General features: G+C 48.6%; 1 protein-coding gene across 5 annotated transcripts in view; it reads right to left on the minus strand.

Annotated features, from left to right (window-relative positions):
* The window catches only part of HUWE1 (HECT, UBA and WWE domain containing E3 ubiquitin protein ligase 1), a 2,445,223-nt gene that overhangs the window by 828,190 nt on the left and 1,593,179 nt on the right, over positions 1-23,854 (minus strand). For all 5 annotated transcript variants that reach the window (XM_069645305.1, XM_069645304.1, XM_069645303.1 and 2 more), the window contains exon 57: positions 18,511-18,600. In XM_069645305.1, the coding sequence (XP_069501406.1) occupies positions 18,511-18,600 (90 nt within the window). The remainder of the gene's footprint in view (positions 1-18,510; positions 18,601-23,854) is intronic.

A 23,854-nucleotide genomic window follows, 5' to 3' on the forward strand; every position in this document is an offset into this window, starting at 1 on the left:
CCTTCCCTGGCGAGAAGATCTGCTACCATTGGCAGCTTGACTGGAGGGGACGCTGACATGCTGAGAAGGTCCGGGTACCAGATCTGCCTCAAACACGCTGGTGCGACGAGGATCATCCTGCACTGGTACCGCCTGAATTGATTGATGACACGAAGTAACAGCAACAGAGGAAACGCATACAGAAACAGGCCTTCCCAAGGGAATGAGAAAGCGTCCCGCCTGCTCCCCGGCTGGGGGAACCTGCTGGTGAACCTCCGGCAATTGGCGTTGGTCGCCGTCGCAAACAGATATATCTGGGGACTGCCCCATTTGAGGAAAATGTTGTCCACTTGGTCCTGCCAAAGCTCCCACTCGTGGCAAGAGTGCAGCTCCCTGCTGAGAGTCGGCAACTCTGTTCTTTACTCCTGCCAGGTGAAATGGAATGAGGAACGTCCCATGGGGGACGACCTAGTGCCATATGTCATCTGTTTCTTTAGAGAGCGCAGAGGATCTGGTGTCCTCCTGTTTCCGGATGTAAACCATTGTGGTGGTATTGTATGTGAAGACCCTGACCACTTTGCCCTTGAGGGACATAACACTGCCCGTAGATTCAGAACGTTGATGTGTAGCGTCTTCTCTGGTAGCCACAGGCCTCTGGCTTGAAGACGCCCGGCATGGGCTCCCCATCCTCCAGGGAAGCGTCCATCGTGACAGTCTTCTGGTATGCCTCCAGACACCTGGACCCAACGGGGGTCGAGCAACTCCTGCAGAGCCGAATCAGGAATATGCATGACAACATCATGCCGAGTAGAGACTGGATGGTCCTCACCGTGGCTATCCCCAGTGCTAACAGCCGTTGCACTTTGCCTAATAATGCCGATATCCTCTCCTCCGACGGTGACGCCAGGCAGGCTACTGTGTCAACCTGGATCCCAGGAACAGCACATCCTGTGATAGAGTCAAGCAGGACTTTGCATAATTCACCAAGAACCCCAGTTCCGTCAGCAGGCGTACGGCGATGTCTCTTGATTTAGCCCGTATGAGCCAGTCGTCCAGGTAAGGGCACATGTGGATCCCTTGCAGTCGTAGATGGGCCGCCACAGGCGCCAGGCACTTGGTGAAAATTCTGGGCGCTGACTTCAGTCCGAAGGGAAGAGCGTTGAACTGGTAATGCTTCCCTTGAACAACAAAGCGCAGAAACTTGCAGTGTCCTTTGTGTATGGGGATGTGGAAGTATGCGTCCTCTAGATCCAACGACGACAGAAAGTCTCCCTCCTCCAGCTGGCCGAGCATGTGCTGCAGCCTAACCATCCTGAACTTCTGGGATTTTATGAGGTGAGTCGAGTCATCGTAGGTCGAGAATGGGGCTCCATCCAACAGTCTTCTTTCTTACGAGAAAGTACCTTGAGTAAACTCTGGAGCGGCTTTGGAACCAGCTCCATCGCCCCTTCTTTAACATGGCCCGAACCTCCAGCAGCAGCAGTAGCGGGACATGTTGTTCCTGTCAGGACACCAGTGGCATCCAAGGACATTTTCGTTGACACTCCAAGGTGTGTCCGTGGGCAATAGTGGCCAGCACCCATCAGTCAGTGGAGATGGTCTCCTACACGCTGATGAAGTTAGTCAGTCGGCCTCGCACCGGGATGCAGCAGTGGGGGGCCCCCCCGACGTCTTGGCCAATTCAGTCCTGCTTGGCAGTCTGGGTGCTGCCCTGGGAGTCTTGACGGTGACGGCGGCCACCCCGGTAGGCCTTGGCACCTCTGTTGGCTTCCTGAGTTGAAGAGCGGGAGGGTTGGTGGTCGAAACCCTTTGAAGACCTGCTAGACTTTCCTCCTGCGGAACGAAAGGACAGCCTGTGTTGTTGCAGGGTGCCTAAGGCACAGGCCGTCTCAGTGTCGGCCTTGATGGCCTGGAGGGACTCACCGATGGTCTTCCAGAAAAGGTTGTCTCCGAACAGCATGTCCAGGACCCTCGTCTGGACCTCCTGCCTGAAGTTGGTGGCCTTGATCCAGCCACAATGGCGAAGGCAAACCCTGTTGCCCATCTGGCAGAAACCCGTGTCTGCAAAGTCCAGTGCCACTGTGATGGCGTGGTCCCAAGCCACTTCGCCTTCTTGGAGCCTCAACCTGTTTGTCATCGGAGAGGACATCCAGGAGTGGAGTCATCTTGAACCAAAGCTCCCGGTCGTATCTGGCCACGATCGCCAAGGCGTTGCCTGCTTTTACTGTTGTCACCGCCTAGTAGATTATCTTCCTACCCATGGAATCCAATTTCTTCCCCTCGTTGTCCAGGGGTACAGATGAAGATGACGATGAACCCGATGACTTCTTCCTGGCGGCCACCTACACCGCCGAGTCCGGCGACGGCTGTGACCGGAGACACTTAGGCACAGACTCCAGCACCCGGTACTTCTTTTCAAGCCCGTCTCTTAGCTGGAGCTGAAACAGGTTCTTCAGTAACGCCAGCCCTTCATCCCAGACGTCGTCCAGGAGCGGGGCCGACAGGATAGTCTTGCTCTTCGTCTCCCGGCGTTGCTGTAGGAAGCCCTCCTTTTCCTCCGAGGTGAGATGGAAGAGTGCCGAAATCCGGGCAATCATGGAATGAAAGGATCCCACCTCGTCTGGTGGAGGGTCTCCTAGTCCTGCATCATCGTCCGTATCGGTCGTTGCTGTGTCCGTCGCACTAGGGGAGGGAGGGAGGGCAGTAACGGTTGGAATGGAGGCGTCGGGTGTCTCCTACTCTTCTTCGCCAGTGATGGCCCTGGTGTCAACGGTGCACTCTTTGACCTGTAAAATGTTGTTGAAAGGCTTGTAGAGCTATGCGAACTGCCAAAGGTTCTAAGAAATTGATGTGATTTGGGCTGTGGTGTATGTCCACTGGCCATGGGCTGTGTGATGGAGGAAGTGGGCTCCTAAACTGGCGAGTGAGGCAACTGTAGTCAGGATTGCTTGTGTTGGTGAAACGCGAAAGGGTTTTCGTTTTAGCAGGTCGTCTCTGGACCACAAGCGAAGAGCCTGTACCAGGGTTAGCGAAACAACCACTAGATTGTCCATGAGACCATTGTTTCGCTAACCACTCCTGCATTGGGTGCAGGCGAGCATTTGGCACCAAGAGAATGCATGAGGGCTTCATCCCGAGCAAGCGCATTGCTTTGCGTACAGGTAGCAGATGAAACAGCTCCGAGCCCTGGACACTACAATGTGAAACTAGCAGACCTCACCCAGTGGGGTTAAATTGCGCCCAACGGCACCACGTCTTTTGGTACAAAGTCATCTGCCTCGTTGGTGTCCATAGCTGCCGTATCAGTGCACATGCACGTTACCGAATCCCCAGCTGGCATCAAATCCTTGAGGTGGGGGTAGAGGCGTCGGTTGGAGTCTTGTGCCCGGTAGGCTCTTCGCCTTGCGCCGGGGAGGACTGCGGTCTTGGAGGGCTCCTAGACGGTGCAGAGTCTGGTGTGGGAGGTAGTCTCTGCTGAATTTCCAAAACCAGCGTGTGCAGCGGTGTAAATATGTCCAAGGACATGTCCCTCGGTTGAGTGTGAAAGGAACGAGCGGTGGAGGTTCAGAAATGATTGGTCTTCTTCAGCGAGGCAGTGAAACTTGCTCCCTCCGCGGGGAGATTGGCCCATGACCCCCTTCGGGGTCTGAATAAAAATCCTCATATGAGCTGGTATAAATTTGCACCAGCTTATCCAGACAGCCTGTGGCCTGTACCCTTCTTAGGGTCGATGGGAGCCTTACCTTACTCTCTCCGGGGACTTCTGGGGCGGAGTGGCCAGGGGAGCTGTCCCCATTCCAGGGGCCTTTGCAGGTGCTGCAGGAGACGCCTTGGGGGCAGCAACGCTCAAGGAATAGAAGTCGCTGATGAGGGAGATCTTGTTCTTCAACACTGGGACCCGCAGCCACAATTAACCCAGTAGATCAACATTGTGCAGCCTGGCTGGCTTTTTGGTCCTGCAGGGGTGGGGTGTCCTCAAAGTACCTTGACCTCTTTTATGAGGAAGTTCGTTCCTGGGACCCGAGTGAAGCATGACCATGCCCTGAAGCAGAGTCAGAGGCCTTAGCGGATTTCAATCAGGCCGTCAGCTTTCTTTAGCGATCTTTCTTCGTCTTTTTTGAAAATCCCTGGCAGACCTTGCATCCCTCCTCATCATGGTCCGGATGCAGGCAATGAACAAGTTACTTACCCCTTGTAACAATCTTTCGATTGGATGTTCCTCCCACGTATTCCTCATCTTATGATAATTCTCTCCAGCTTTAGTTGCTTCAGAAATTTCTTTCGACAGAGGACGCTATGTGCGGTGTTGTCTAGTCTATGTCCCTCGGGGGCCTCAATTCGACATCAGTATAAGTAGCACACGCATCACCCGTTGGCTTCAGTTCTGTTTTTCCCCCTCCTGAAGAGGAATTAGCAGACTTAACATAAACCGTAGGCTCACAGAAAGCACAATGTGTAATAACACAAATTGTACAGCGGGGTAGGGTGGGAGGTGTGATGAGGATTATGTGGCAGGAACATCCAATTGAAAGAATGTTGCCAGGGGTAAGTAAATTGTTCTTGAAATGATGAGGAATACGTCCTCCCACGTATTCCTCATCTTATGATAGACTCCCAAAGCAGTAATAATTTGACTCTGGACTCTTCTCCTCTTCCTCCTCTGCTTTCCCCTCCACCTTCCTGTTCCTGTACCTCCTCCTGTCTCTCCCCCCTTTGACTTCCACCCTGCCCTCTACTCCCTCTCCCCTTTCCCTTTCTTCCTTCCCATACCTTGCCTCTTCTCTTCCTTCCCAAATGCAAATTGTTCTACATGCTGTTTTTCTGGTTTGAATCATGTTTATTTTATTGCTTCTGTGTTCCATGTTTAATGTATTTTGGTTGTTATGCTCTAAATCGCTATATAAATAAAATACAAATAATTTGGAGGTGGTAGTACCAATTAAATTTAGATCTAATCATGGACCGAACAAAGGACTGCTTTTGCAAATTGTCCTCCCTAACAAGAAGATGGTTCCAGGAAGTAATGTCTTATGAAGGTATGGATAGAAAACCAAGTGGCCAATGAACAAATACTGTTTGGGACACCTCTTTGAAGAGCCGCAGAGGATGCCACCCCCCCCATGTGGAATGTGCCCTTAAGCCTTCTGGCGGGTCCTTGCTTGCTAATCTGTAGCATTCGCCAATAGCCAGGACGAGCCATCTGGATATGGTTTGTTTGGTAACCGCAAGACCCAATTTGGCACCAGTATAGCCAATGAATATCATCTTGGCGAAATTTAGCCATTCTGGATATAAAAAAACAGAGTCCTTTTTGGGTCCAGTCTATGCAACCTCTCCCCTCCTTCCCTGGAAGAGGAGGTGGCTAGAAAGTTGATAAGGTGACTGACAAGTGGAAGTCGAAGACTACCTTCGTTAAAAGAAGGCTTTGCCTTGAGAATGACCTTGTCTTTATGGAATACTGTATGTTGGGTTTTGCAGGAAAGGGCCTGCAACTCGCTTACCCTGTGGGCCGACGTTATTGCAATAAGAAAAACTGTTTTTAACGTCAAGAGCCTTAAGGGGCACGAGTGTAAAGGCTCAAAGGGAATTAATGTTAAAAACTTTAACACTATATTGAGGTCCCATGCAGGGACTGTTAGGCAAGATTGTATGCAGTAACCCTCTGGGAGACTACACGAGTCTTGTCATCTTGGTATTATGTAACCCACCTATTGGTATAGGTCTTTACTACACAAATTGGTGGAGTGACTGAGCAGCCAGATTTCTCAAGAGGGGTAAATGTTAGCTGTAGCATTGAAATCCACAAATACATTGTACAAATAATACCTACGCAAGAATTTCCTAGTAAATTTATTTAGCTGTCAGTTTTAAATAAGCCTTCTTTAAAAAGGGCAATATGCAACAATAAAAATACACTTCATAAATCTTTCTCAGAATCAATACCAACAAGTAGATATTCTTTAGAGATGCTTCATAGACACTCCCTACACCCTGAGTCACTTCAATTACTAAGACAGTATTGGCATTTGTATATCACTTTTTGTACTTCGCAAATTTCGGAGGTTGTGGAAAAGGAAAAGGTTAGGGAAGGAAAAAGGTTAACGGGTTTTTAGAGCATGCGAGTACTTTTCAATCTCCCAATGAAGCCTAGATTAGATCTTTCCCAGCACTACAAGTTAAACATACGCACCACCTATGAGGGACAGGTTAGAATCAAAGTCAATGGGTCAGAAGAGTCTTCAGAGAGCCAGGACAGCAAAAATGAATTTGAACAATGTTTATGGAGGGGAGGCACTTTTGTAGATAGCATAAAGTCTCGCACAAAGCTTAGAGAGTTTGTAAAAAAAAAAAAAAAAAAAAAAAAAAAAAGAAATAATCATTGCTGGGACACATGCTATTTAGCTTGTGAAAGAAAGAGCGGAGATCAACTCAGCAAAGAGCAGCTACTGCAAGTCTCAAGTGAGATAATGCAAGCTACAGACAAAAGAGGTAAGTACCCCTTAGTCAAGACAGTACCTTAGGTATGAAGAAGAGGATCCAGCTGGCTTCTGTTCCGATTGCAGTCCTGCAGATCCTGGGCCTCAGTCGTGGAGACAAGAGGGAGGATGTCTGGAGGACTCATGCACTGCAGTTTGAAGGTGGGCGGCGGCTACGGGCTCTTTTCAATTAAGGGGCACTTTGCAGTTTCAGCAACTGGCAAATAGCACCACCACGGATATTTGACACTTGATGGGCTTCCCTTGCTTCTGGAGTCCAGCACTCTGGTGAGGCTACTCTGGTTTGGGTTGTCCTGCTTCGGGAGGGTCCTCCGGATCTTCCTGGAACTCTGGTCTGGCTTTTAGATGACGCACTCCACGGTGGATTTCTCGACCCCTGGCACTCAGTTCCAGCAGCAGCAAAGAAGTAGTCAGTTGGGGAAGGTCCTCCAGCAAAGTTCGTCTTGGGGTTATAGTTGGTCCCACCAACCCAAGGGAAGACTTAGTCGGTTCAGAGGCTTCTCTAGTTGATTTGAAATTGGAGCTTTAGCACTGCAGCAGGGCTTCACTGGGCAGTTCAACGGTCCAGGAGGGTGCAACAAGCTGCTCTTCAAGATTCCTTCTTCCTATGTTTCGTCCAGTGGTCGACTCTGCCTTCAATCCAAGAAAAGTCACCTTTTATGCAGGTTTCTCCCAGTCATGCAAAGCCTAGCTGTCACTCACAGAAGGGTGGCTCTCCTGCAAGGACAGTCAGCCAGCCAATCAGCACTGGGTGCATTCAGGTAACCAAGGAGACCAAGAACAGGGAGTTTTGGGCACGTCCCTCGCTTCCTGCCCTGCCAGACACACTGGAGCCAGAGGCGGGTTTCAGCATTGAAGCCTGCCAAAGGCAAAACAAACAAAAGGGTTAAACCTGGATTGGTGCGCAGAGTAAAACCCAAGACCGACCTCACAAGCAAGAAATGGCGAAAAAAGAAGACCAGGGCCATTTTAACAAAATTGGCACCCATGGGTGCACTACTGCAGCTGAGGATTCAGCCTGTAGTAGAAACGCACAATGGTAGGAAAATGAAACCACTGCCACCAGCCATTAAGTCGTGAGGGTAACAAAAAATGTTACATGAGAAAGTAGGAAAAGGGGCTACTAAGTAACCCCCCTGTACTTCCACATAAGATGGGGTGTACTGGTCCTACATAGGAATAACAGGTAAGTAAAGTCAATTTCACTATACTACTCTTGGGAACAGTAGTTCACCCAAGAGAAGGCATTTAAACCCAAATCCAAAGGACTTCTCTGTGACACTTCACCGAAGGTGCTGTGCGTCACCATACAAAAGTAGATTCCTATGGTGTTTGTCAGACTCCAAAAATATATGCGGGTGCGAGTAAAAGGTCTACCTCCAGGATAAATATTTAAAGTCCTAAAGTCCAGCAAAAGAGCTTGGGGTCGCCAAGGTTGAAGGAAATAGCACAGAAATGAGAATTCTCCCGAACAGGGACATTAAATAGGACTGGTGGATATACATTAGTAAGACCTTTCAAGAATTGAACCATCAGCGAGATCTTAAAATATGAATCCTCCTCTGAAGAGAGCTTGAAAATGGAAAGCGCCTCTAGGTAACCCTTAATTGTTCCAATCTGGAGCCCGAGATTTGCCAAATGCAACAAAAAGGAAAGCACCGTAGGTGGTTAAAATAGAAAGGAATCCAAATTCTTATCCCTGCACCAGTTGCATAACTTGTTCCAACGGCATCTGTACAAAGATTTTGTTGCTGGCCTTCTGGCCGAAAGCAAAATCTCCATTACTTCATCCGGGAGGTCCGAATCCTTGTATCTCAGCCTTTCAGAAACCATGCATGAAGGCTGATTACCTTGACCTCTGGATGGCGAAGCCGACGTTCCTCTTGCAAGAGAAGAGCCTCTCTTTGTGGAAGACATATTGGAGGGCAGATGGACATGTCCAGAAGGTCCGGGTACAACGTCCTCCTGTCCCAATCTGGGGCAATGTGAGTCATGGTTTTCCCGAACTTTCTCAACCTCCTGATCACATGAGGAATGACAGGGACTGGAGGGAACGCGTACAGGAGTGGAAACTCCCAGTCCACCACAAACGCTTCCCCTTGAGCAAAACAGTTCGCACTTCTAGTTGACACTGGTCACAAACAGATACACTTGAGGGGTTCCCCAAAGGGTGAACATCTCTTGAAGGACTTCCTGAGCTGGTTCGCACTCGCGCGAGACTGCTCTGCCTGCTCAGAGTGTCCGCCGCCATGTTCTGTTCTCCGGTTATGTGAACTGCCGATAGATTCCTTCTTGAATTGCCCAGAACCAGAGCTGCATTGCCTCTCTGCACAGTGGTAGTGACCCTACACCCCCTCTCTTGTTGAGGTAGTACATGGCCACTGTTGTCCGTCATTATCAGGACATTCTTTCCACGTACAGACTGCAGGAAGGCCTTCAGCACTAGTCTGATTGCCCGCTGCTTCAAAAGGTTGATATGTAGTTTGGACTCAGATGGAGACCAACAACCGCTGATTGTCAGATCGCTGGTGTGGGCTCCCCACCCCTTGAGTGAGGTGTCGGTCACTACCGTTCTCTCCGGCCATGGTTGCCAAAAATATTCTCCCTTGAGAATGATTTGCATGCCCACCACAGAAGGTCCTGAACAACTCTTTTCGGAATTTACAGGTGGTCTGACATTCTGCCTGAGAACTGGGACTACTGAATCCTGAGAGCCCATTGGAGGGATCTCATTCTCAGGCGCGTCTCTGGCACCAGGAAAATGCACGATGCCATGAGACCGAGCAACCTCATTGGATTTTTGCATGGGATATCAATGATATTAAAAGGTCTATTACTAAACTAAATCCCTCTAGGGCTCCCGGACCTGATGGCCTTTCCAATGAGAAAATTAAATCTAACCCAGAGACCTGGCCTGAAATCTGTGGTAAAATCTTCACCTTAATTGCCAAGACCAGCAATTAGCCGTACTGATCCCCATCTTTAAGCAGGGTGAAACGAAAGACCCACGGAACTACTCCTCGCAGGCAAGTTCAAACACAGTCACTATAAGTATATACACCTCCCTAGTTAATTATTCGACAAGTCTAGGTTAAGACACCACTTATTAGCAAAACAGAGGTGAGCGCATAACCTTAGATGGCACTCCAATAATTCGTTAAAAAGGGAGAGAAAGGCAGAGTGTGGAAATAACACAGCACCAACACTTTTAGGAAACCACAGCAAGTCAAGAAAGGCAGGGTCAACTGTACAGCCAAAAGTTCATAGGCCAGGCCCACTCTTGGAGAGAGCAAGGCGGAATGTGCCCAAGATCACATAGTAGAAATGCACTCAAAGTCTTTGCAGAAAATGTCAAGAGGTTGGAGCAGTTCAGAAAGGCAAAGTTTAGTTGGTCTGAGGTCAACCCAGTTGGAAGGTCAAGGATTTACGGGACACCTTGGACAATCCGTTGCAAGGGCGACCAGGTGGGACACAGTACCTGAAATGGTGAGAAAGCTCCAGCGGTGGCAGTTGTTCCTGGCAGCGGGTGCAAGTAGTGGCTTCGACCAGAGGAAGAGATGATCTCGAAGCGGAAGAAAGCAGGAGGTTGTTGCACTGCCAGGGAAGGAACCAGCCGCAGAGTTCCCGATTAAAAGGTACAACACTTGTATTTGCGGTTAGTGGTGAAGCGTGGCTATCCGGCCGCCGGGGTGCTTGGCATGGGCGATTCGACCATGAGACGTCCAGGAAGACGAAAAAGGCGAACTGGTTGGTCCCACCAGCTCAAAGGGAAGAAGACTCTCCTGGAAGAAGATGATCTCTGTCGTCGGGGAAGTGGCGAGTTCATACAGCAGGGCTCCACCGGTGGTGTCGTCGTCATAGATGGCTCAGCTTCTCCCCTCTTCGGATTCTTTCGGTCCTGTGGCGACTTCTGAAGTTCCAGTCCCCAAAGCCCTGCTTTTATGCAGCAAAACCCCCATTCATCAGCCTAGCTGTCAGTCACACATGCTAAGTGGTGAGCCGGGCGGCTCACCACTGGGCCAATCACACAAGAGTGCGACTTGAGTTGCCAAGGCAACTCAGTACAGGGTGCCTAATCCCCCTCCCACACATCCTGTAGACCCCAGACAGAGTGGCACCAGTTGGAGGGCTTCTGTGCAGAAGCCCGCCAAAAAGTGGAACAAAGGGCTCGACTTGGGTTAGAGTTTCAGAAGCGAACACAAATGTCATTTTAAAACCGAGTCCTGGCAAAAAGACCCAACCGAGGAATTAATATTAAATAAATAACCTGGCGGTATCTTTAACATTGCACCAAAAAGTGGTGCGTTTAAAATCAATGGAAAAATTCCATAAGAAATATTCCGGTGGAATATTTTGCGTGGTATCCACTGCCACCAGCCAGAAACTCGACAAGGGGGGGGACGGGACAGTGCCCCCTTGGAAAACAGACCCAGGGGCAATCGAATTACCCCTACCAGTACTTCCACAATATGGTGGTTTGTACTGGTTCTGTTCACAATTTGAGACTAGTAAAGCCAATGGTGACTTTACATGCCATGGGAGACAGTAGTCAGTCCCAGGGTATGGCGTCTATGTTTGGAGGTCAATATGCCACCCCTGTGTTACTGCACTGAAGGTGCTGGGTAACATACCAAAAACACATGAAGCCCTATGGAGTAAAAGACCCCATAGCCCATAAAACACATTTACAGTCAAAGGACATTCTCAAATCATGCCTAAGAGTGGGAGAAAGAGAGTCTCACTCTTAGCAGGAGAAAAAAATAAACCCCAAATATCCAGCAAAGCTGCTGGGGGACTCACTAGGTTTGGGAAATTAGCCTTAAGAGAGAATTCTCCCTAACAATAAGATACAGCGCATGCGTTTTTGATGATCTGCGCGGGTTGACTAAGATTGGTAGGGATCGGGCGCTGTCCGTTATATGGGCGCTCAAATGTGTTCTTATCGATTGAGGGGTTGGGCTGTGCCTGGTCATAAGAAGTTTATATCCAGGTCGATGGTTCGAGCTTGGGACCCGCACGTTACTCTGAGTTCAGGGAGGTTTCCGAAATGTCTTCGCATGTAAGGGTCATCCGTGATGTCCGAGTCGAGCCAGTTTCTACATATTGGTCAATGATTATAAGTGAGCCAACGCTCATCTGAATTTGTGCTTCTTCAGAGGTTTCAGCGTCTTCATCAAAGTGCTGTGCCAGGTTTAGTAGCGTCTGTAGCTGTGTCTCTTCATTGTTTGTATCTGTGGGACAGCTGAAAAGGAGGCGTTTGTCTTGAGTGGTTCTGTATCGTGCACAGTTGTTGGGGGGTTGGCTTATTCTCTGTTTTTTTGCTTATTTTTGATGGGAGGTTTGGGAGTGGTAATACGTCGCAGAAAGGCTCACGATCCTTTGTATTTTTTTTGGTTTGGCCGCGTTATCTTTCTTTGTTTTAGCTGTGGCGTCCTTAGAGGGATGTGTAAATATGTGATGGTTCATTATCAAGTTATTTGGTATGGTAATATTGTCAAACTTCTCGTTTGTCAGAGGATCTTGTATCTCTTTGGGTGTTGAGGCTTGTTGTATGTGTTTGTTTCGTTGACAAGATCGATGAGGTTTCCATCTGACGCTGCTGTTGGCATTGCAGTGTTCAAGATGGGAGCGCTTTTGTTGTTTTTGTTTGCTTCCTGTGCATGGTTAAGGTATTTTGCCGTTGCATTTTCAGCAGAGTTCTGGAGAGTTTTCTGGATGTTGATTGTCGACATCATGGTGATTAGGGCTTCAGTAAGTTGAGCTTTATCGACCCTATTGTTTCTGGCAATATCACAGACGAACTTGCCACATTTTGTTCGCCTCTGCTTCTCCGTCAAGGCGCTCTTGTATTTCAATCATGAATGGCTCCATGTATATTTGTTTGGAATGTATTAAGGCTAGCAGTGTCGCTTGGTCTTTATTCGCATCAACATTTTCCTCTTGGATTTTTATGAAAGGGATAAAAGATTGAGAGGTTATGGCAATTAACATGTTCTGTAGATCTAACATGGTAGTGAGAACGGACCTTGGTTGTGTAGGTGAAATGGCCATGCATGCAAATTTCACATCTTCTGGGTTTTTGTGTGTTTGTCTTTCCTCTATTTTATTGTTCTATTCCGGTTGTATTTATAGGGGGGTGCTGGTGTTTAGTTCTCTATTGAGGGAAAAGAGATCTTCGGATATACTTGGTTGGGTTTGTGATTCTGAGAATGCTGGAAGGGTGGGGTGTGGATTTTGTTTGCTGTGGTAGTTTCCCGAACACCTCTTTTCTTTTTTCTCGATTCTGCATGAGTGCTTCCATCTCTATAATGTCTAGAGAGGCACGCCATCCGCGGATTTTGTTAGGCAGTAGTTGATTGAGTTAGTCTGTGCGATTGCCTCCGTCTCTCGTAGAGGGATTGCCACCTTCGTTTAGCTAGTAGTGCTTTGTCCTTTTGTGAGATGCTTCGTGATGTAGTCCAGTACGTTAATTTTACGTTGGAGATTGGGATCCAGAGAGTAAATGGTCGGCGAATCAGCCTTGGTAAGTTGGTCTTTTGCTGCATTCATCGGCTGGTTCCTAGAAAGGTGTGTTTTCTGCCTCTTAGCAGGTGTTGAATCATTGTCTGAATTGAATTCTGGTTCGTTATTATGCCGAGTTGCAGCCTTCTCCTGTTTGAAGTTGGTCATATTTTCTTCTGTTGCGATGCTTGTTTCAGAAGGAGACTTGTTTGTATTTTCCATCTTGGCTGTGACCGTGGAAAGTTCCTGAGATTTTTGTATGCTGTTTGTTCATCCGTGAGTAAATTGTCTGGAAAAGTGCATGTTATGTCTGGCGTAAGGGGAGGGTCGCCTGACACTTTCGTCTGCTCTTGGGTGGTTTTTCCAATCGAGATCTCCGTAAAGTTCTGTTTTTGATTAATTGTTCTTGTTGTCTGTTTAGTGGCTTTTGGAATCTTTATTGAAGGGGAATCCATGATAGGTGTGGTTTTGGTACGTTGTCTAGTCCGTGGTCCCGTTGAGGATTCTATTTTCATCTCTGTTGTATATGCTGCTGCCATTGCGGAGTCGTAACGTTGTGGAAATTCTAATTGCTTCCTTGTAGGAGAGTTGTCTCAGCATTCCTGGGTCAAAGGAGGTAGCCCGCAGTCCCCAGTTATACGCTGTTCGTGAAGGTGTTTCGAGTCGTTGGCTTCCTGCCGTTCGTGTCAACTGGCTGATGGTGAATGGCAGGTATCTGGACTCTTTTAGTGTGCAGGTAATGGGAGTTTCCTGGGGGGAGATGAGTCACAGCGCTCCTGGGTCAAAGGCAATTGCCCACAGTCCCCAATCGTGTGCTGTTCATATGGGTATTTCAAAGGGATGACTTCCAAGCATTCATTTAAGTCGTCTGGGGACGAGGATACTCAAGGAACAGTTTTATGTTTCGATTGATGCGAGTCCTGGGTCAAAGGCCGATGGCCCGCAGTCCCTGTGTCTCTCGCACTGTCTGCTTCTTGGATTTCTTTTTTTTTTTATTATTGAAGGTGGAATAGTGTGTCTCCCAGGCTTGTTTGTATGAACGTTGATCTGGAAATTAGCAGAGATACAGGAAAGCTCTGCGAGTGACTGGTCGGTAATTCCTCACGGGGGAGAGCTTGTGTAGTTCAGACACTGTTCCGGAAGTTCGCTTGAGTTCAAGGGAGTCCTGTTGAGCGACTACTCGGCGGCTCCTACCGGGAGAGCGGAGTCAGTCTGTGTTAGGCAGAATTGTATGTAGTACCCTTTGGGAACACCACACACAATTAGGACTACAAGTGATAGTACAAATTCACCTTTGGTACAAGCCTGTACTACAAAGTTAAAGTGGTAGCAGTAGCGGAGCAGCCAGACTTATCTCAAGAGTAAGTGAGCAGTATCAGATAGTTACACAAAGGACAGCAATTACTATGATTCAGGCAAACACTGATTCAAGGTTTTCAAGTAAAAGAATATACATTTATTTCACTCTTCAGTTGTATAACATTCCACTATTATAAGCAAGTTAAAAATCACAATCTTAATACACCACGTCCCTTAAATTCCAGACAAGTTAAGCTCACAAAATGAAGTGGGAGCAAAATAGCACTCCAGCAATTTAAAAGGGAGGGAAAGACTACATTATTAGAAATTAAATGAAACTAACAGCTAAGTACTCAGGGCCATTGAACCAGAGGAACTACAGTGATGAAATCAGTTAGGAAAGGCTTACGGACAAAGTCAATGGGTCTAAAGTCTTTTGCTCAAGATCACACAGTTTGCGGTAAAGTTCGTGGTACGGTTTCCGGACCAGGTTGGTTGAGAGAGAAGTTAGTTTAAAGAGAAGAGAAGGACAAGCCCTCGGATTGGAGAAAGATTTCAAACACCTTCACTGTGGTTAAACGAAACGAGCAACCACATTTGCACAGTGCCTTAAAACAGAGAGGGAGCTGTAGCTGAGGTGGATGTTCCTGGTAGTTCCTGCAGGCTCACGGTTCCTGAAGCGACTGTTGGACTGACACAAAGTAGGAAGACTGGAGGGTCCTGCACTACCCACGGAAGAAACCAGCAGCAGAGCAAAACAACCAAAAGGTGCGCTCCTTAAAACCCAAGCAGGGTCCGACCTTCCTGGCTATCCGGCCCACTGTAGCTCTGTACAGCAAATTCGACCAGAGGAGGGGTCCTGGCTTGCAGTTTGGACTAACTGGTTGGTCCCACCAGCTAAAGGGAAGAAGTTTCCTGGAGGATCTTCTCTGTCGTCAGATTCTGAAGATTCGGACCTGGAGCAGGGCTTCACTGGGCAGTTCAGTCGTAGGGGTCCTCTTCTGCCAGCTCCTCGTTGGTTCTTTCGTTCCAGTGGCGACTCCGCCTTTCCAGTCTCAGAGACCTGCTTTTTATGCAGTTTTCCCCCATTCATACAGCCTAGCTGTCAATCACACAGAAGGGTGGCTGTCCTGGCAAGGATAGTCCCCTTAGCCAATCAAACAGGAGTGCGACTTGGGTTACCAAGGGAACCCATGGCAGAGGTCCGAAGATCCCTCCCTCACATCCTGGCTACCCAGACTTTCAGGCGCCTTAAAGAGGGCTTTTGTGCAGAAGCCCGCGAAAAGACGGCGAACAAAGGAATCATCCCCGGTTTGGCGCGCAGAGAAAAACACAAGAAAGACTTTAACAAAGAGAAATGGCGAATAAACCCAGCCAGAGCCAAAATAAAATGCATTTGGTCAAGCAGGATTATGTTCGAGGCCAATATAATAGCCTAAAACATTACCATGTTTATCTAAGATAACCGCGGTAGAAAAGTTACGGTAGTTATCACTGCCACCAGCCACCAAGTCTTGATGTAAAGGGAGCGAAACAAGGCTCCAATAGACAGAGAAAAAGGGATAAGAATTAACCCTTTCCAATACTCCATGTAAGATGGGATGTACTGGATCTGTGGTTTAAAGTGACTAAAATAAAGTTAATGGCAACTTTACCTTTTCTGGGGGACAGTTGTCAGCCCCAGAAAATGGAGTCAGTGGGAAGTCTCAAGGCTTCTGAAGGTGCTGTGTAACACACTTGAAAAATATGAGGCCCTGGAGTAGGTGAGGCTCCAGTGCTCAAGATCACAAAATAAGTGAAAACACACACAGCAAAACATGTAAGAGTGGGAAAAAGGCTCACACTCTTACCAGATGAAAAAAAAAATCCTAGACATCCAGCAAAGCTGCTGAGAGACTCATTAGGTAAGGGAAATCGGCCATTTATGAGAGTTCTCCCTAACACTATGCTCAAAGGGGAAGGGAGGAGGGGACTTTGTAATTTCAGAGAATGGTGAGAGTTAGCAAAATGTTTGTGTGCAGGGTTTGTTTGCCAATTGTTTTCGCACGTCCCCAATCTTCTTAACAATTGCAAGTTTGATCCCACGATCAGAGTGGAGTTATTAACGCGGTGTAGCAGAGCTTGATTTTCTCACCTGTCTTTGTTCCACAGTGTTTGCAGTTGCTGTCGGTCGTGGATTGCAACTGATAAGGGGACGATTGCGTCACGTCTTCCGCTGGGTTTGTGGCTCACTAGTGCACAGCCGTGAAGGGACTGCTGAGACTGCAACACACAGAAGTTCACACGCCGCAACCTGCTCCGTGGAATGAACGGGTAGATGTAGACACATGGCTCCTCCTCGAGGGAGCAACAGGCAAGGAAAGAAGACTGTCGACAATGACTTTGAAATTGGCGCAGTTTTAGTCAGCATCTACTTCGGTGTAGGCGTCTGAGTCGGCAAAGGTGTCGAAGTAGTCTTCTTGTGCTTCTTCAACAGAACCCTAGATGGTCTAGGTTCCAGACTCATCGAAGCCTTCACGTTTTCTCATCAGATAGAGAACTTTCTCGATGCAAAAACAGCTTCAAGCTCGGTTTTTAAGATTTAGTCTTCGACATCCCTTTGTCCTTATGCCGGAGTGATTTTTCTGCCTGTCCGTCGAGGAGGGATTGGAGGGAGGCGCGGAGGGGGTTGGGGGCTGGGAGGATTTTGAGGCCGCATTCTCGACGATTCGAAGCATTTCACTACGAAATGGGTCCCATTTTGCAGGGGAATACGATTTCATAGGACACCCGATTACCTATGTAGAGGAATCACTTGAGGTCGATGGTGACTTATGACGCCTTTTCTTAGACTTCGTTGAAGACGAAGAATGGTGCGATAGACTTCTCGATCAAAACCGTTGATTTTTTGCATCGGGAAGAATCCCTTGACTCATTGGTCTTTTTTGATCTCTTCGAAGGTAACCTCCCCACTGCCAATTTATCTTTACATACCCAAAGAGCCTTCTCTGTCATCGCCCGACAGGACCCACAGTCAGAGGTACGGTGCCCGGAACCCAGACACCACAGACATACGTGCTGGGGGTCGGTGATCAACATTTTCGACCCACAGTATTGGCACTTCTTAAAGCCCGACTTTGGCGTTAAGATGACATTTTTCAAACGAAAGCACAATTTCACTGTAGCGTGTTGTAATTCTTTCGATCGGAAAAACAGAACCGAAGACAACGGGCACAGCATGCGCTAGTTATACTGATGATTACATTGAACGGAGGCCCTCGAGGGACATCGACTTGACGACACTGCGCACAGTGCCCTCAATTATCATAAGATGAGGAATAACTGGGAGGACACAATCCATTCGAAACATACATTTGTGGTGTCGATCTTTGACGTACACATTCCTCAATCCACACTTTGCGCAGTTTGAAGAGGCATCTCTTTTCTTCGGTCATGGTGAAAAGGTGCGAAGTAGGCCCGGGCCTTCTCGAAACTCGAAAATCTACAATGTAATATGATCTTTGCCGACTGAAGCGTGCAGAAAAAAATCTGAAGATGGCCACCAAGGGTAGAGCTTAGGGAGAGGACCGTCATTGGATGGGGCAGTATGACCCAGAGGACAGTGATTGGTTAAGAGGAGAAATACAGTTTTAAAGCTAAAGTGAAAATATTTTTCTTTTACCGAGGATTCCCAGCCTGACAGGGAATATTCATGAGCATGTGAATCCACGCCAGACCTTATGCTGGAGAACCTGAATCACTGGTGTTACTCATTGTGGACTCGTAGCCCTAGAACACCCTCAAACCCTTCCTTCCTGAGACTAAGACCCAACTGCTGTGCTAGCTAACCTAGATTGGGTTTGGCTAACCTTCCAATTTCTTCCCTGTTAACTATAACAGTGCGACCAGGGCTGGTTTTGGGAATGCCTCTTAACGGGGCACGTCTGACTTGATGTTACGCTCTGCTTAAAACTACAGATTCCCCCACCAGAAGAAAAAGGAAAAATCACACTAACAATGCAAATTGGCAGATGGTGGGTGGCCATTAAGAGATCATGGAAATTTACTAGAAAATTATTATGACCATTTATTAGCATCAAAAAACAAAATGGCTGACTTATCTAAAACAGACTAAAAGATTAAACTCGATCCAGGATTACCGATACTTCATGGTGAAGGAGTTAACTAAAAAGGTACGCAAAAGTCAAAGTCCATGTGGCAAACCCTAAATAAACAGAGCCATGGATGTACTCACCAGAAACACAGTCATGCATGCTCTCTGCATCCAATACCTTACACTCTTCAGTCCAGCGGGTCAAAGCTGTGGGGATACTGGAAAGAGTTCCTGTGGACAGAAAAATAGTGAAATATCACAAAAGGTAATAGCTGCATTTGAATTCCCCCATAGCGTCATTCCACCTTAACTCATTGATTTCATCATAGTTGAATGAATACGAGCGGGTCAGTAGAAATTCCTAAATGGTGGTGTGACCATTTTGTAAAATACTTTATATAAAAAGGTGTGCAAGGTACAACAAGACAAAGGAGGGTAAGGGTGAGGGTGTGGGGGTGGGGATGGAGGTGGAGGGGGGCAGGGATGAAGAAAACAAACGGCCCTACTAGGCCTAGTGTCATTTGGATTGTGCAAGTGCAGAAACAAAAAGTGCAGGTGAGAGGGTAGGAGGGAAGTGCTGCTCCGGGGGCGGAAAGAGCCAGTGGGTCATGCAAGTGCCAAGATGAGACCAGGTGGACAAGTGCGAGTGGAAAGCAGAGAGTGCAAGGGAAAGAAGGTCCACGTGCTAAGTGTGAGGGACAGGGCTGGAAGGGCTCAATGGGGTGTAGGCACAGTCAGGCTAATGCAGGTGAGGGAGCCCGGAAGGGCAAGTGTGGGTTGGGGACGGGGAAGGGGTCATGGGAGACCACATGCAAGGGCAGACTGGTCGAGGAGGGGCTGGTGCCCTGTAAGAATCTGAAGGAACCAGGCAGCCAGTCAAAAGAGGTAGAGGGGGGGACATTAGCAAGGGAGGGGGAGAGGGAAGGAGGGTCTTGAGAAGCTCCCAGAACTTAAGGAGATTCGGCTCAAGTCTGAGAGGGGCAGGGAGGCCATTCTAGAGGGAGGCACCTACGGAGGAGAGAGATCTACCACCCCCTCACTCTCTGCATGGAGAAGCGTCTGACATGTAGAAAGTTGGAACTAGAAGATCGAAGGGCTCTAGCAGAATGTTTTGTAGGGAGTTGGATGTAGCCGAGTCCCAAGCCCCAGGAAGTCTTGCAGATGATGCAGAGGGTCTTGAACTTGATCCACACAGCGACCGGGAGCCAGAGGAGAGATTTTAGGGCTGGAGAGATGCGGTCCCCGAGCCCCCGGATAAGTCCCCCAGTCCTAGTCTTGATTAGTTAAAGGGGGCGAAGGGAGGAGTTAGGCAGATTGAGGAAGAGGTTGTGGCATTAGTCCAGCCTGGAGAGGACCAGAGCTCTGGAGTGGAGTCTAGCAGTCTTTGCAGCGAGTGCCCTGTATTTTTATTTTCCTCTCCAGTCTTTCTAAGATCTTTTTACACAAGGAGGAGTCTATCCAATAAGAACTCCCAGAGACCGCAGAGTGGAGCCGAGTGAAGGCAAGCAGTATGAGCAGTCCGTGCAAGTTCGCTGCCGTGAGATTCGGCGGTAACTTCTTTTTTGGAATAGCACTGCTACTTTCACTTGCCCGTTATATCCTTGATCTTACCTTATTGTTGTGCTGCTCTTATATACTAAACTGCCACAATAGTACTGTTGTGGTCAGCCCTCTGGATTGTTCATATGAGGAGCGTTTCACATGATGACATAGTGCCGAAGTGTGCTCTGGAGACTGAGTTTCTGGGGGACGGGGGGGAAAAGGGAGAATACCTCTGAGGAGGTACAGCTGAAAGTGGGACTTTGCAAGCCCTGTGATGTGAGGAGAAAAGGAGTTGAAAATGACACCAACGTTTTTTGAATCACAGGAGGGGGCCCATGGAGGGTGGACAGGGTGTAGGAGGGAAGGAGGGAGCTGGGGACCCAATGAGAAGGATCTCGGTCTTACTGGGATTAAGGCAGAGATTGTTAGCAGTGTAGCATGCCTGAATAGCAGACGGTCAGGAATGAGAGAGGAGGCAGCAGTGGAGGGCACCTTGAAGGAGAGTTGCGTGTTGTCCACATAACACTGGAAGTTAGGATAGAAGGTAGAGATCAAATGGACTAGAGGGGCAAGGTAGATGTTGAAATGCCATGGCAAGATGATAGAGCCCAGAGGGACACCATAAATGGAGAGTGAGATGGAAGAGAGAAAAGGGCCCAGCTGAACCTGGGAAGATCGGACAGAGGAAAGCGGTAAACCAGTCCAGAGCCAGGTCCGTGATGCAAAGCGTATCACAGAGCCAATTTATAAGGGTGGCATGATTGACCATATGAAAGGCAGAGGAAAGGTCAAGAAGGATGAGAACAGAAGAAGAATTGGAATCGAGATTAGAGAGCAAGTCTTCATGGGTGTTCAGGAGTGCAGTTTCCGTGCATCTGGCTGCTCTAAAGCCAGACACGTGGTCGTGGAGACAACCAACAGATTCAGCGTGGTGGATAAGCTTCTCCAAGCGATTGCATAGGAAGGGGGTGATGGAGATAGGGCGGTTGTTAGCCAAACAGGAGGGGTCGGCGGAAGCCTTTTTGAAGAGAGGGTGCACAAGGGAGTGCGCTTTTGGAGCAGTGGGAAGGATCCAGAGGCAAAGGAGTGATTGCAGAAATCAACAAAGGCTGGAGAAAGGGAGGCAATGTCCTTGATAGTTCTACAGGAGCAGAGAGCACCTGTTTGAATGAGACCATCATAGCGCTGACTTGTCTAGAGACATCAGGTGATTTCGGAGAAAGAGGAGAGAAGGTGGGAAGGGTAGCCAAGGAAGGCCTGTGATCGGGTGAGGGAGAAAGGAGTCGTGTAGAGGAGAGTGAGGACAGGATGTCCTGAGTTTTAGTAATGAAGTGAGATGCCAGTGCAGTGCAGAAGGCCAGGGAAGGTAAAGGAGAAATGCAGTAGGATTCTTTAGTTCCTTGCAGATTGAAAAGTTCAGCCGTGTTGTTAGTGGCCCCAGAGATGCAGGCTTGGATATAGGCCCTCTTTTTTGAGCAGATGGATAGTCTGTATTGCCTTTGGAGCAGGCAGCGAGCCAGTCTCTCAGAGGATGTGCTCGAAGCATGCCACTTCCGCTCAGAAGCTCTGCACTTGCGTTTCAGAGAGGCCAGGTCAGAGTCATAACACGTGTTCGGTCTTGTTTTCTGCGCAGGAGTTCATGTTGGACTCCTGGCGGTGCGGCTCTTCCTGTATTTGGTTTGGTGAACTGACCCTTAGAATACCTTTATGGAACCCATGGGTGGGAGTACGACCCTGTACTCCTAGTGTGTTTTCGGGCACCTATGTGTGGCCCAGAGAGTAGAGTACAGGCTGATGGCAGCTCTGTGCAGAATTGACAGATGCCCTGAGCATCCCCCATTTTTCAGGCCCGGTCATTGGAATCAGAGACAAGATGGCCCCCCCGTGGCCTCTTGCCTTCCATCACCTGTTACCTTGGTTTTCCCGAAGTTCCGGGAAGCCCTGACTCTGTCCCTTCCCCCTGACTGGCTGTTGGGTGGAAGCTCCATATATGGTAGTGTGAGGAAGTGCCGACCAGACTGGCTGGAGCCTTCCCAACGACTATGTTGTGGGTAGGCCCGTGGGGTGGGAATCGGGCGAATGGAGTGTGTGACGAATATGCATTCTGTGTTAGGGGTGCCTAGTATCTGGTGTTTGACACAATGACAGACAGCCCTGCTCAAAACTGGTATGAATGCAGTGTGTAGTGCTGAATGGCAGAGTACTTGTCCAAATCCACATTCTGTGTTGCGATTTTCTGGATGGAACAGAATGGCCTGAATGCACCGTGCGCCTGATTGGCTGCCTGAATGCTCTTCTGAGTGATTGGTTGCCCGAGTGTGACCCAGCAGAAGTAATGGGAGATCAACAGTATATCTGGGGGCCTCTCACTGCTAGAAATCGTTCAGAAGCTGAAGTTGATACTTGATGCTTCCTCTCGAAGCGGAGCCAGAAGAAGAAGGTGGTGAACCTCGGTTCCCTTCCTTGCAATCTGAAAGCGGATGTGCCTTCAAGAACTGATCCAAGAGAGGACCTGGCTAGGAGACCTCTCCCCGAACTAAGAGGGACCATCGTGCACCAGCTGATCTTTGCCAAAGCTCCCTGGTAGACAGACCTACGAAAGGCTGCCGACCGGAGAAGGGGACCGCTGAGGAGAACGAAGAAAAGCACCGGACACCCGTTCGCCGACGACCGCCGCTGCCGACCGGATCCGCTTTGCCCCCTTTGCCTAAGAATATTTGATCCAAGGACTCCCTTGTTCATCATCATCATCATCGACCGCTTTCATACGGCTGGAGAAAGTCAAGGCCACTGACGATGAGGAGAATCCGCCGGTGAGTTCCCCGCCACCCGTAGACCGCAGAGACACCGGACGACTCGATGCCCTTGCTGGACCAAAGTTTTTCAGTAACTCTTTGCGGATACGAACACTCGTCGAGGTGGCCCGCACGCCTCAGCTTGCAGGACGTTTTCGACCGATGGTCAACTAGCACCGCAAGAACTGAAGTTTCTGCAGAAATGACAGCGATCACCCTTTTTCTTCACCGAATCTCGATGACCCGTGGCTCCTGCCCGAAAGGGAGTGCACTCAAGAAGGGCCAGTCGATGACTCATCGAAGAACTCTACGTAACCAGGTACTTTGGGGCTGTAGACCTATTTAGAAAGGAAATAAGGCTCTTGAGAAAACTATATGGACTGGGCTTGTACAATATGTCTATTTACAGGTTGCCCAGCTGGGGCGGATCCTCATACAGAACTGTGACTTAGTAGCGAAAGTACTGTTCTGCCCAACTGTTCTGACCCATTGTTTTACTCCTAAAGTCTATTGTTGGTTCACTGGATTTATTGATTTGTGTGACATTTAAACTAAGCCTAGTTAATGTACTTTAAAGGAATAAAATTAACTGTGGTACCACGTAGAAATGTGTATATATTTGCCATTGTAGATTAACGGAGCACAAAGTGAGTTTTTGTGATTGTGTATATAACCTCGAACCTTAATTATATAAAGACTGTATTTTAACTAATACAGTGTGTGGACATTCCTTTCTGGGTGCTTGGGGACTACACTGTACTTAAGAACCAGCCCGCATCATCTCCTGAGTGCTAAGCCTTGGTTGCTCGACCACGATACAAATCGAGAATCTTGGCTGGGGTACTCTGTGCCTCTCCTCTGCCATATAGAGAGCAGGAGTACAGACACCCTCCTCCGGTCCTTTACAGCCGGCTTCCTGCAGATCCTCATGACAGTGGCAAGGATGTCCAGAGTGTTGGCGATGGAGAGTTGAAGGTTAGTAAGGGCTGTGTCAGAGTGAGTCAGTTGCATGGGTGGGAGGTGGAAGGAAGGTGGCAGCAAAAGCAGAAACGGACACTCGCTTGATTGGACAATTGACTGAGAAGGAGACTGGTAGTGCAGGCGGGGACTTAGCCGGGGACCCAGGAGATCCAGGTGAGAGGACAGGA

This window comes from Ambystoma mexicanum, chromosome 2p (assembly GCF_040938575.1).
Source record: "Ambystoma mexicanum isolate Mex_15411 chromosome 2p, UKY_AmexF1_1, whole genome shotgun sequence".
Classification (NCBI taxonomy): domain Eukaryota; kingdom Metazoa; phylum Chordata; class Amphibia; order Caudata; family Ambystomatidae; genus Ambystoma; species Ambystoma mexicanum.